At 42.3% G+C, this 13,989-nt stretch overlaps 1 protein-coding gene across 11 annotated transcripts in view; it reads right to left on the reverse strand.

The window, feature by feature from the left end:
* Positions 1 to 13,989, reverse strand: part of HIVEP1 (HIVEP zinc finger 1) — a 201,857-nt gene that overhangs the window by 171,438 nt on the left and 16,430 nt on the right. For 2 of the 11 annotated variants that reach the window (XM_038390706.2, XM_038390703.2), the window contains one exon: positions 5,888 to 6,032. In XM_038390706.2, coding sequence (XP_038246634.1) covers positions 5,888 to 5,927 — 40 coding nt within the window. In that variant the 5' untranslated portion in view covers positions 5,928 to 6,032. The other 9 variants (XM_043507035.1, XM_043507034.1, XM_043507032.1 and 6 more) reach the window with 9 other exon arrangements.

The raw sequence follows: 13,989 nt of genomic DNA on the forward strand, positions 1-13,989 counted from the left end.
GGCTGTGGGGCTATAAAAGTGTAGTGTAGACATTAGCACTCGGGCTAGAGCCCAGGCTCTGGAACCCTGCAAGGTGGGAGGGTCCCAAAGCCACAGTGTATATGAAGGAATGGCATAAGAGGGAACATGGACAGAAACCCAGTGGTGAGGGGGCTGGAAATACAAATTATAGAGCACACTCCTCTCCAGAACCTGGAATTGAACTAGGATTCTCACATTTCAACACTCCTCTGCTGAGGACAAAGAGCTGCAAAGTCCACCGACAGAAGTGTGTCTCATCCACCTCTAGTGGCTTGTCCACACAGAGGATAGCAACCTACTAGCACTACTAGTTAATTAATTCAGGTGACAGAAGTCTGTGCTGTAGTTCTAGAGGTCCCAACCCTATTAATGACTTATGTATGGGAGGATCAATGTGGTTCAATGTGAATTTTTTTTTTTCCATTTTGCTTTTTTAAAAACCTAGGAAATTATATACAAAATTACATTAAAAAAATGCTAAGGTTGCATAGTCTATCACTCACAAGTTAGAAAGTGTCAGAATTAAGGTTGCATATGCATTCTTTAAATACATGATCACCTACTATTTTATCCACAGAATCCCTGCCTCATTCAGAGCACAGGATGGACCATACTCACAGATTGGATAATTATATATTTATTTTAATCTTCATCATACAAAATGTGGCTCTAGGCCTTGTTCACAGCACATCCTGAACAGAATACAAAATTATTCGTTTCCTCATCAACTTTTCCATGGTGCTCTCCCTGTAGTATCTGAGTGCTTCACAAACGAATTAATTTATCTTTACAACAGCCCTGTGAGGCGAAGTGATATTGTTATCTCCATTTTATAGATAGGGAACTGAGACACAGCGGTTAAGAGACTGTCTACCCAAAATCAGACAACACTTCTGACAATTTGAGATATCTAGGACCTGATTTTTCAGACCATTTTTACCACATCATGTTCAAATCATAGGTCTAATTGAACAGCTGCAATTGAGAGAGCTCAACACTTTGACCCATGTGTCTCAGCTGAGTTATTTTAATAAATGAGAAACATATAATTAGTGGCCTATTGTGAAAAATTTGTTTTAAAGAGATTTGCCCAGCATCACATAGAAATTATGTGGCAGAAGCAGTGGTAGAATCCAATTCCCCAGGGCAGCATTCAACTGCCTTACCATGAGATCATCCTCTCTCTTCCTGCAATCCTCTGCATCATATGATACACAACTTCCAGCTTCTGCAACAAATGAGGCAGGGGTCCTACAGACAACAGTCTCTTTCACTATACAACTCCGGTTCGTTTCATGAGCACAATCAATTCCGTGCACTGAGGAAAAAATTATGTGATCACATATTTAAAGACTGTATCACAATGCATGTGCACAAGGGGAATTAAAGGTTTTAATTCTGGCATTTCTTAACTTTTCAGTATTTCACAACAGTAACGTTCTACTAACAGTGTTTTTGTATGTAATTAAATAGAACATATTGTTCGTGTTAAAGTAGCACGTAGAGGACTCGCTCAAGATTGGCCTCACCCTGTTAGGTGCTGTATTTACCGATAGTACAAGACAGTCTCCTGTCTTCCCTCCCCACCCTCCACCCCCAAGTATCGTATAATCTAAATAGACAAGACAGACAAAAAAGTGTGGGGAAAAATGAAGCATCATTCCTATCATGTTACAGATGAGAAATTGAGACTCAGAGAGATTAAATAATTTTCCCAGTCTCTGATAGACCATGAGACTGAACACCAATTTTCTAAGTCTCAGGCCAGACCATTAACCACAAGACCATTTTTCCTCCCTAGTTCTGTAAAGATTTTTGGAATAATTTGTACAAAAAAAACTACACAAAAAACAAAGCATGTGCTGTATAGAAGCCCCAACTGTTACAGACTCAATGGACACTTCTATAATAATGTGAAATCTTCTGGCAAAGCACAACCTGGAGTCCAGAAATTGACAGTTCTATTTCTGGCTTTGCCATAGACATGTTATGCGACTTTGGACAAGTCATTTATCCTCTCCGTGCCTCAGTTTTCTTTGACTTGAGAGACAAGTTAATGTTCCCTATCTCTGATATTCACAGGTACATTGTACAGGCTTAAATCATTATTTTTTGAGAGGTACCAGCACCACAGTAATGACACCTCAGAAATGCCTGTAAACAAAGCACTATTTGTGCAGTAGTAACAGAAGTAAAAAAGCATGTCAACATTATTCTTAGTTTTTTTTTAAACTGAAAAACTAAAATACAGAATCCGATTTTTATTTTTTTTAAGTGTTAGGCACTTGATTCAAACCTACTCTTAGTCATGCTTTGTAAACCTGGCACAGCAGCTGATTTACAAGCTATATCAAAATGTGTGCCAAAATACTGGTAAGAAAGATCAACCTGTTAATCTTCAATCTACACTGGCACCTTTCATTACTGAAAAATGGTTTCTAATTTTAGCCATACTAAAAGAACCCTCTACTTTCATTACTTAACAGAATACTTGTTCAACTCTATTGAAGTCAGTAGAAGAACCATAACATATCCAGCTTTCCAATCAACTTCTGTTCACTGTTTAGATTACAGTAGAACATAACTTAGTTTGACATTATGCTCAGATTTCTTTAGCAGACACAAAATGTTAAAAGCCTAACAGGGCTGTTAAGCTTTAGAGACAGAACAATCATCTGCTTCAAGTGGAAAATATTTGATGGTAAAGGGAAAATACAAGCAATAACTAAAATTCATACTCTTAAAATATAATTTTAAAGAAGCTGGCCCATATTTTTGGAACCAAATTGTGTGCTACCACTTTTTCTTCTGTGTTTATACAGCTTCTAGTGCAATGGGGCCCTAGTCCATGACTGGCACTCTTAGGCACTACCAGAATAAAAATAACAAACAACCAGCTTTAATTACAAACAAACACCACACTACTGTGACTTTCAATAAATATCCAAGAAAGCAAAAGCATGAGTGTGAGTGTTTTGCTCTATATCCGCACAGCCATTTGACAACAAATACCAAATGTAATCAACCCTGCTAAAAGTGAGTCTCTAATGTAATTGCACTTCGGGGAATAGATTAGTGAGAAATGTTTGTTATATTTGTGGAACAACTGGCTAATCTGGCCTGTCCCATGAAAATAAAGTAGCTGCATAGAGTGCTCCCTTCACTGGTCAATTCTTCCCTTTATAATTCTGTTGTATTAAATAAGATATGAATAACATTCAAAAGATGAAAAGGAAGGAATAGATAAGAAAATGTAACCTCCAAGATGTTTAGGAACTGAAGTATAATACCTAATGATTTTAGCCTTTGTGCCTAGCTACTGGAGAAAACAAATGTGTTTTCTTCTTGTTTTTTTAAAAAGCGCTGATGTTTCTTAGTTAGAGGCATGATATCCCATCAGATTACTCATAAGGCTAGAAAAGTACAGAAATACCTGAAAACAAAGCACTAACAGAAAAGTGCAGAGAACTTCTGTTAATGAACTGTTACTCTAGTTTAACCTATGGGTAGCATAGACTCATAGCTTTAACCTGGGCATGCCTTTAGACTTTACATTTGGAACTACTAAATATTTTTGGTAGTATAATTATCCTGTTACTCTGAAACCTGAGAACATACAACTTGTCTCAGACTTTAGTCAATCATCGCCATTGCTGGAGTTCACATCTTCAAGTTAAACAGTCAAGAGCCTAGGTTTGAAAATATCTTTGAGACCTTTGGCCAAAACAGTCAATATGTCACTAAAAAATTTTCATCACATTAGGATATATTTAACACAGCCATAAAGAAATGAGAAGATTAATGCTGTGAAACAAAATGATACAAAGCAGGCATATGCAATGTGTTCCACTGAGACTGTTCCAATTTAATGCTCATTTACCCGTTTGACATAAAAACCCTATGTCAGTATTGTATAATCATGAAAGCAAGTGACCAGATGATCTTATTCTCACATAATTATTTGTGAAATAATGTTTCCAACGTCCTGTCTTCTTGCTAAATTTTCTTTCCTCTGTAAAAGTCAGATTAGTACAGCACTATATAAATAGACAGTGAAAAAGCAACAAAAAACCCCAACCACCTCAAAGCCCATAAAATTAAAGAATGCTTTAGCGACACATATTGTCTGCAAGTGATAGTCAAATGTCTTTACTTAAAACCCTGAGTAAATGAAATTCACCTCACCTGAAGAAAAAGCCATATTTCACTGGATATCTTATCTCTGGATTTAATATCAACAGATGCTATTTCATTCTCTCAAACCATGCAATAATCAACCAACTTTTAAAAACACAAGAACATATTAAAACAACGATTTAAAACTTTATCCCATGCTATGAAAAGTCTATTATTAACCAAAAAGGAGATTATTTTCAAGTCTCTAAGAGGCAATAGAAATGTTAAATTCTTGGTCATGGTTGCTCACTCTCCAGAGTGGCCTGGGATGCAAGTACAACAGACATAGCACATTTGGAAAACAGATCGTGTTACAGGATGTTTAATAGTGACTCCCGTAAGGAGCTCTGAAGGAAGTTAAAGTGTTCAGATTGCTTGAACTTCAGAAGCTGAGTACATAACACTTGCAATAGGGAAGGGAGAAGTCAGATAAGTCCATTCATTAGGAGTGGGGAAGAGATGATAAAACTATTGTTACAAGTGATTTTAAGATACTGACAATCTACCTACCGAACAAAGTACATGATGCCCTCCCTAAAATACAGTAAAGATTTCCTAATCTTATACTGTTAATAAATTATGCTTTTGTTGAAATTGAAAATATTCATTGAGTTTCATCTTAGATTCCATACATTTCTTCTTTTGGCAGGTCTAATAATTAATTGAACCAATTGCCATAACTTATTACATCATACATATGTCTTTGATTCATTTAGAAGTTTTATTCATTAAAAGAGACACTGTAAACAGTCTCTAAAATTAAAATATGTAAATATTTCTACTTTACAAAATTCTAATGAAAACAACTATTTTAAGCAGAGATTTCCTGCAATGCTTGCAAATAGTGATAAAGTAACACTAAATCTGAAAAGTGAAACTGACCAAACAAAAGTGAAACTGACTAAATTTGCTTCATTTAAGGAGAGAGAAATGGAAACAATATAAATAATGAAAAGTAAACTGATTTTTAAAACTCCTTCATTTCTATAACCTAAGATGATAATAAATATATGTACTATATATATATAAAGTTTATAGCCGCTCTAAGCAATTTTAACTATAACGATAAGTGCTAAGGAACGCTTATAAAAAATTATTTTACAGATTTGGGCTTACTCTATACCCAGATTTTCCTTCTATGAGTTCTTTGCTTTTTAATGAAAGACTCACTTAATTGTAGAAGACTAGAAACTCTGATGATAATGCTAGCGTGCACAGCACTATATCAGTGGGAGACACCCTCCCACCGACATAACTACCACCGCTGGTTTTATTATGTCAATCAGTATAACGCAGCTACACGAGCAAAGCTGTATCAGTACAGCTGTGCCTCTGTAAGTGTAGACATGGCCTTTGACTGTACATTCTTTGCGGCAAGAAACCACGAGGTCTTCCTCTGTGTTTGCAAAATTTCTAGTCTATGTTGGGCATTTCTGCAATCTGTAGAACAGCCACGTGCTGTCCATGCACAAAACAAACAAACAAACAAGAATGGAAAAAGTGACCCCCCCCAACCTCTCTCAAAATCGTCTCTATAACAGTCATCTTAGACATTACATCTAACACTAGTGTGTAAAATATTTTTCAGATAGAAACTTTGGTTTTCAAGTTGTGTGTTCCTTTAATTTTCCATTTTAAATTGTTCCCAAGTTTCCTGGAAATTTTGCTTTCTTAGGTATGAGCTTCTTACCTCTCAGATTTCTGGGATGTATCTGTTTTGTCCGAGGCATTTTGCTTTAATCAGAGGCCACTTTCTCCTCCCCAATATAGCAAGTAGAGCAAGCAGAGGAAAGGCAGCTCCATAAATCTGCCAAAGGGGTCAATTAATCCATGTGCTAAAAAAAGAGGGAGAAAAAAGGTGTTTGTTTTTTTAAGAGAGACATATAATGTTAATATGAAAACAGAGATCTTCCCTACCCTTTTTACCCTAAAGCTGCTACACAAATTAATAAAGCATAAATAATAATCCTTTGTACCTATATAGCATCTTTCATTCCAAGAAACTCAAACTTTTATCACTATTGTTAGCAAAAACAGATTTCCAGGGTTAGAAAGGATGTCATTGACGGACTAAGAAATAAAGCACTGCTCATACCATTTACCACTTTCTTCTCTAACTTCCAAAAACATGAACTTTTCCCCACAAAAATACTCAACCTCAGGCTTTGAGATCTTGACCCATGACAAAAGGAACTAAACAGAAATATGCTGTACTAAAAATCGTCTCATATATATTTCCCACTCCTTCCCCTCCGTGACACTTGGTATCTGTAGGACTCTGCAGTTGTGACAAAGTCAGAAGAAATTTTGCTGGTGATTTCATTGCAACATTTCTTTACAACATTAAAAACAAAATCAGGCCCCAATCTTGCATGCGGATAGACTCCTGAACCACCCTGAAGCCAATCACCCATCTAGAGTGTAGCTGTCCAGCCACACCCGAAGAAACTGCAACATCAGGGTCTAAGTGTAAGCCCAATATCTGAAATAGACCAAGGTGAAGTGACACTCTTCTAATATTCCACAACTCCGTTTTCCATATATTTGAAGGGACACAAATAAGTATTTTAATCACAAGAGCTAGATTCCCCCCCCCCATCCCCTTCTACAAAGCTTAATACACAGAAATGTTCTCATAATTTTTTATTTCTATTTAAACAGTATTTTGCTTGGATTTAAATCTCTCTGCAGTGTTTACAACCCTAAAACTACAGCATCCTGCTCATGTATGAGAACTGATTATTGAAATTGACCTGTACACTTCCACTATCCAAGCTAAACAGAATGAAAAAGTAATCCATATAAATATAGAGTTTACATTTTAAAATGTAAAGTCTACAGTACTAACAACTACACAGGTAAGGATTTTTTAATTACTTGACATTGAGCCTTTAATTGGACTAGGTAGCAAGTGAAACTGCTTGACGGGGAAAGGGGAGAAGAAGACCATCCTCACACACCTTATCTTCAGAGATATTGTATTTTGTTTCCAATTCTTTGTTTGTAAAAGGACATCATAAACTTGAAATAATTTAAGTCAATAATAAAGTGTATATGTTTCAGTTACTACACCTACTCCTGAAGAACTGACTACACAAATGAAAACTGGAAAATAGATTTTTTTCACAAATTTCTTTCAGTTGTAATAATAAATTATTATGTAAATAAAATTTCATGCAGTAGTGTGATGTTTAAGTTGGTCAACCTTTAAAATATGTTTGATATAATTATGAATACATTATAAATGAAATTTAGCATTTATCGTCAAAATGTTCAGGCTTTGGTGACTGAAGTTAGGCACCTACATCAGTAGCCAAATTTTAAAAGGTGCTGAGCATCTCTGAATCCTGATGATAATAATAAACTCCAGTGAGAGCTATGGGTAATCACCTGGCACCTCTGGAAAAAGATATACCACTTAAGTGCTTAAAGTTAAGCATCCAAGTCAGTTTCAAAATGTTGACATATATTTGAACAGGGCTTTTTAGAACATTTCCTAGTGTTTAGTTGCAACACAAGTGACATGTTACATAATATTTAAAACTCCATAGGTTAGTTTTCCACTCCACCAGCAATAAAATAAGATTTTTTTGGCTGCGGGGGGGGGGGGGCAAGGGGAAAAAATCTGGCAGTAGCAAAGGTACAGGTAAAAATCTTTTAAAAACTAAAGAAATCTGAAATCTTCGTTTTCCTCCTCAGTCATCTGCCCTAAAAACATGGCCATATAATGATCACCAGCAAAGGAGGTTAGAGGCAAGGATTTAAAAAATTAATAATAAAAGAAGGAGTAAAAAAAAAAAAAAAAAAAAAATGCAGAGAGCCAGAGAAGCACGGAATGATGAGAAGTGCAAACACAAGTTGCAAAGGGGAAAAACATGAATGAATAAAGAGGGAGGAGCCTGGGAAAACCCCTCTGCAACGCTGCACCGAACAAAGCGCTGCACACATCCATCCACATGCCAGGAAGGGGGAGAGCCACCGCAAACCCGGACCGACCCGGGGAAGAGGCTTTGGGGGTGGGGAACGGATGGGAAGGCCTGGGAGGGGGGAATCACCGGGATGCCTGCCTATTCCCTGCCACAACCCAGCAAAGCCTGCCTGGGGGCGCCTCTCTCTCTCTCACACACACACACACACACACACACAGAGCCCGGCTGGGAAGCAAACACACGCGGCTGGAATAGGAGTAAAGGCGGGCTTCGCACAAATCGCAGCCCCCCGGCAGGGAGATGGGGGTGGGGGAATCGGCAGCTGGAGCCGGGCCTGCTGGTCCCTGCCTCCCGTCCGCCCCGATCGCCCTACCGTGGCGTGTCTGGGCGCCGCCGCGGCTGGCACGGGGCTCAGACAGGCGGAGGGGGCGGCTCCCCAGGCCGCGCCGGGCGCATGGGACCCGCTCTGGGGCTTCACAGCGGCGCCGGACGGTGCCCCCACTGCCGGCCTGCTCCGGGGGGCGGCTGGAGCCGGCCCTGCTGGCTGCCGCGGCTGATGGCGGCGGCTCCGGTGTAAAGGGGGCACCAGCGGCGGAGGCAGCAGCTAGGAAACACGGCGCCTGGGAGCCTCCTTCACTTGACAACCTCGGACAAACATAACCCGGGGCTGGCTCGCTCCCTCCCCTGCCTGAGCAGCCGTGCAAAACGCCCCCAGCCCGCCCATCCGTGCCGCCCCGCCAGCCCCCACCGCTCCAGCATCTGTGCCGCCCCAGACCCCCCGCCCCGAGCCCCCCAAACCCCCACCGCTCCAGCATCTGTGCCGCCCCAGACCCCCCGCCCCGAGCCCCCCCAAACCCCCACCGCTCCAGCATCTGTGCCGCCCCCCAGCCCCCACCGCTCCAGCAGCCGCACAACCCCCCCCACACACCCTCCCCGAGACCCCCGCCCAAACCCCCACCGCCCCCCCAAACAGCCCCGGCCCCCGCCTCCACCGTGCCGCCCTGAAACACCCAAACACCCACCGCCCCAGCATCGGTGACGCCGCCCGCACCCACCCACCCACCCAGGCCCCAGCAGGGCGCCCCCGCTGGGCGATGTCCGTCTGTCTGTCTGACACTAGTCCCGCCCCGGCGCGCAGGCAGCAGCGGGGGATGCTCCATGCGCTGGGCGGGCTGGGCAGAGCCGCTCATGACCCGGGCAGCGGGCCGGGCTGCAGGGGAGGCGTCCCTGGGGCCGGGCTGTGCGGAGGGGGCAGCGGGTCCCCCTGGGGAGCGGGAAGCTCAGGCCGGCGGGGCGGGGCGCTGGCGGCGCAGCCATTGGGGGCTCCCCGGCCGATCACTCACGGGGCTGGCTGGGCAGCGCGAGGGGAGGCGCGCGGCGGCGGCGGCAGCTCTGAGTCTGGGGGGAGGGGAGCTGGGGGGGGGGGGGTTACCTTCTCTCACTTTCTATTGCAGGAAGCGGCCCGGTCCAGTGACGTCATCGGGTCTCCCGGTCCCGCCCTCTTCCCTGTCTGCATGGGAGGGGGAGGGGTCACTGAGGGGGTTTCCTCGCAGGCTGGTAGGAAGGGACAGAAGTGAAACTAGATACGCACCCAGGCTAAGATTTAAAAAAAAAAAAAACACCCCAGCCCGCAAGGATTCCCTCTCCCCCAGCCCAGCCACACTGCCCCCACCATCCCTATCCTGCAAAAGTGCCAGAGTGCCCAGTGCCATACTGGGCTTGGCAGTGCCATGTCAGATGAAGTAGCGTTAACATAATAAGCGGACTGCCCAGCACTACAGGGGAACCATGCAGCATTGTGCCAAACACAGCGTCGCTGCGCCAGGCTTCACAAAAGCGTCAGACTTTCGGGACCGCGTTAGATAATGTAGCACCGTGCCAGCCCCTGCAACAACATGTTAGAACGTGTCAGATGGTGCGGCACCATGTAAAGTTGTATCAGGACATCTTATTTGGTCAACTGGTATTACGGGAGACATTTTCAACCATGAAGCAGTTCATCCCAAACAGCAGCAGCAGCAGCAGCAGCAACAAGCAGCTTACTAAATTCTTACTTACTTCTCTTACTGAAGAGAATTCTGTTTTTCCTAGGGGACATGACCAGAAAGCCAGGACTTGATTAAGAACCTAAAGAAAACTTATTACAAAGCTATTTGCACTCTCACACCCCAACATGAGGGGCTGCTGTCACAATGCAATGCAGTGGGCACGCAGGTGTGTGTCGCACTCCCCCCTACAGCGGCCCATCCCTCCTGCACAGACAGAGAAGACACACGAACGCGCACACACTCCCATGTATGCACATAACTGGGGCTGCTGCTGCTGCTGACGCGGAGATCCCGGAGGTTCCTCCTTGCTGCCACTGGCAGGTCACACATGCTGTGTCCTCCTTCCTCTGCTCTCTGGGTTTTCCCGTTCGCTAGCAGCTACGCTTAATCCCCTCCTCCTTCCCATTGCAACATACCAATAAAACCTCCCCCTGCTGAGGACAGCCGGCCATCCAACCCTCCCCATACAATTTTCCCCAACGAGATTAAAAGAAGAAACTCACCAAATGCTCAAACTCTTTGCACTTTCTTTCGTAGTTAACTTTTAAAATAAAGCGACAAAAGCTGAACGCAAAAAATCTCCTCTGCTGGAAGTGGGCGTGAGAGGAAATACGAGGAGGAGGCGCCTAATGCTCTCTGCTGCTGCTCCCCTTTTTTGGCCCTTGCCTAGGGTTTTGCTGTTCTAATCGTACTGCGCTGATTGGTTTACTACATCAGCTGTTTACATAGATTTTGCGTGTGTGTCATCTTGAATGGGGAAGATTTGTGGTGAGGGATTCCGCCTCCTCTTGTTGCAGGGAAGTAAAGGGGGTGGATCGCTGGTTTAAAAAAAACAAACAAACCCTAAAACACACCAAAAAAACCCTTGCCTTTTGTTTTTAATTATTATTTAAAATGTATTATCCTAACAACTGGATATTTGAAGTTTCGTGTAAAACTCCAGTGGCAACAGAGATTCTTCTTTCTATTGCATTTGGATCCAGCACATTTTTTTTAAACAGAACAAACCTAATTAACTGACCTCCCATTAAGTCTATCTTATATTGTCTCATTGTTTACTTGTGCTTCCTCCGCTAGCTTGTCTTACACTTAGACTCTCTGAGGCAGGAACTGCCTTTTTGTTGTACATTTGTACAGTGTCATCAACACAGGATTCCAGTCCCTTGCTTGGGCTCTCTCTCTCTCTGGTACTTATATAGCCTCCATTACCATAGTATCTAAACACCTCACAATTTTTTAAAGGTATATATCCTCACAACATCCCTGCAAAGCTGGGAAATATTATCCTCATTTTACAAAGGGAGAACAGAGGCAGAGTGATACAGAGTGACTTGTCCAACACCACACAGGGAGTTAAACCCAGGTGTCATGAGTCTCAGGCTAGCACCCTAACCACTGGGCCAGTCTTCCTCTCTAGGACTCTGGGGTGCTACTAGAATACAAATAATATCAAATCCCTGACAGCAATATGTAACATACAATGCACACTTACTTAACAAATTCAATACCATTGGGAAAAAGATGGGAATGTTTTGGGGTTATAGTATATTTGCAAGATCATCCATAGGTATGCCTACACTTAAACCACTACAGCAGACACTACCTGCACTGACAGGAAAACCCCTTCTGCATCTCTCAGGGGTGTAAAAAAATTCACCTTCCTGAGAGAATTCTTCTGTCAATCTAGCGCTGTCTGCACTGGGGGTTAGGTTGGCATAGCTACATTTCCCAAGGTTATGGATTTTTCACACTCCTGAGAGATGTAGCTATGCCAATGTAAGTTCCCAGAGTAGACCAGCGCCATGTCTATGGGTGAAGCAGTGTTGTCAACCTACATCAGTCTGAATAAGGAGGTCTTGAAAAGCCCAGTTCCCCACGGTGAAAATAAAAAACTTTCCTGGTGACAGCAGGCATTAACTCATCAGTATCTGAAGAATTTAAGCTTTTATGAAAAAAATGTTTCTAACCCTGTCATAAAATATAAAGGGAAGGGTAATCACCTTTCTGTATACAGTGCTACAAAATCCCTCCTGGCCAGAGGCAGAACGCTTTCACCTGTAAAGGATTAAGAAGCTAAGATAACCACACTGGCACCTGACCAAAATGACCAATAAGGAGACAAGATACTTTCGGGGGGGGGGACGACACAAAGGGTCTGTCTGTCTGTCTGATGCTTTTGCCGGGAACAAATCAGGAATACAGACTCAGAACTTCTGTAAAGTTAGTAAGTAATCTAGCTAGAAATGAGTTAGATTTACTTTTGTTTAATGGCTGGTAAAATACACTGTGCTGGATAGAATGTATATTTCTGTTTTTGTGTCTTTTTGTAACTTAAGGTTTTGCCTAGAGGGATTCTCTATGTTTTGAATCTGATTACCCTGTAAGGTATTTACCATCCTGATTTTACAGAGGTGATTCTCTTACCTTTTCTTTAACTAAAATTCTTCTTTTAAGAACCTGATTGATTTTTCATTGTTCTTAAGAACCAAGGGTTTGGGTCTGTCTTTAACTGTACAAATTGGTGAGATTTTTTAATCAAGCCTTCCCCAGGAAAGGGGGTGTAGGGTTTGGGGGGATATTTTGGTGTAAGATGGCTACAAGTGGGCTCTTTCCCTGTTCTTTGTTTAACACGCTTGGTAGTGACAGCATAGGGTTCAAGGACAAGGCAAAGTTTGTACTTTGGGGAAGTTTTTAACCTAAGCTGGTAAGAATAAGCTTAGGGGGGTCTTTCATGCAGGTCCCCAAATCTGTACCCTAGAGTTCAGAGTGGGGAAGGAACCTTGACAAACCCTTAGAGTGCAAGTATAATTTTTCAGATGTGAACCAATGAAGTGCTACATTCCAGAGTCTGCAGACAGACAGCTCTATTGTCTCTGCTGTGCTCATAGATTTCCCAAGCAGCAGAATGAAATTGACAACTGGGAATACACCCAGGGAATAGACATAAGAATTACAAGAATAGTGTCATTTTCACGTTGTTGCTTGTTGAATCACTAGCAGCAGAAGCAATAGAACTATTCACAAGGCAGGAGAAGACTAAAGTAGCAGACATCCGACCTTCCAGCCTTTCTGCAACTTGGAGGCTGGGGTGAGACTCAAAAGTTATCAGATACCTACAATTAGATGCCGATTTAAAAATGGGGCCTTCAAGCAGTGTCCCAGGACAGCACCATGACAGGAATCCAAGTACAATTCCAGCAGAAAGGGGTGAAGCAAGCTTCTTAGCAGGGATTTGCCTCTAGATCTTGCTAGTGAGGTCCTTTCCCATCTGTCTCTGGCTACTAAATTTAGTCCTCTAGATAATAGGGGGGGTAGCATCATTCACTGGATAGGGCACAGGCCGGGGGGGGGAAGAAATCAGGAAATCTAGATTCTATTCCTTGTTCTGTTATAGATATGCTGTTATAGATATAGATATGACCTTGGGCAAGTCATTTCATCTCTTTCTTCCCTGATTTTTCCATCAGAAAAATGGAAATATGTATATCCACCTATGTAAAGCACTTGGAGATGTCTGGATGAAAAGTGCTATGGAGTATTATTAGTAGCAGGTGCCTGGTAATCTTTTTATGCCCTGTGCATGAGGGAGGTTTCAAAAAATAAATCAGTGAGATTTTAAATGTCTCATTGAAACACACTGCAAAATCCTTCTCACAAAAGAAAGATACTTTAAAACCTGCTGTGACGTTACACCCCATAATGCTTTATAGAAATATGCTTATGAGTGTAAATGGACATAACTGGAATATGTTTATGCTAGATATGCTACGTAACATATCTTTGCAAGCGTTATGATCTACTGAATATATTCATCC

Source organism: Dermochelys coriacea, chromosome 2, assembly GCF_009764565.3.
Source record: "Dermochelys coriacea isolate rDerCor1 chromosome 2, rDerCor1.pri.v4, whole genome shotgun sequence".
In the NCBI taxonomy this organism is placed as follows: domain Eukaryota; kingdom Metazoa; phylum Chordata; order Testudines; family Dermochelyidae; genus Dermochelys; species Dermochelys coriacea.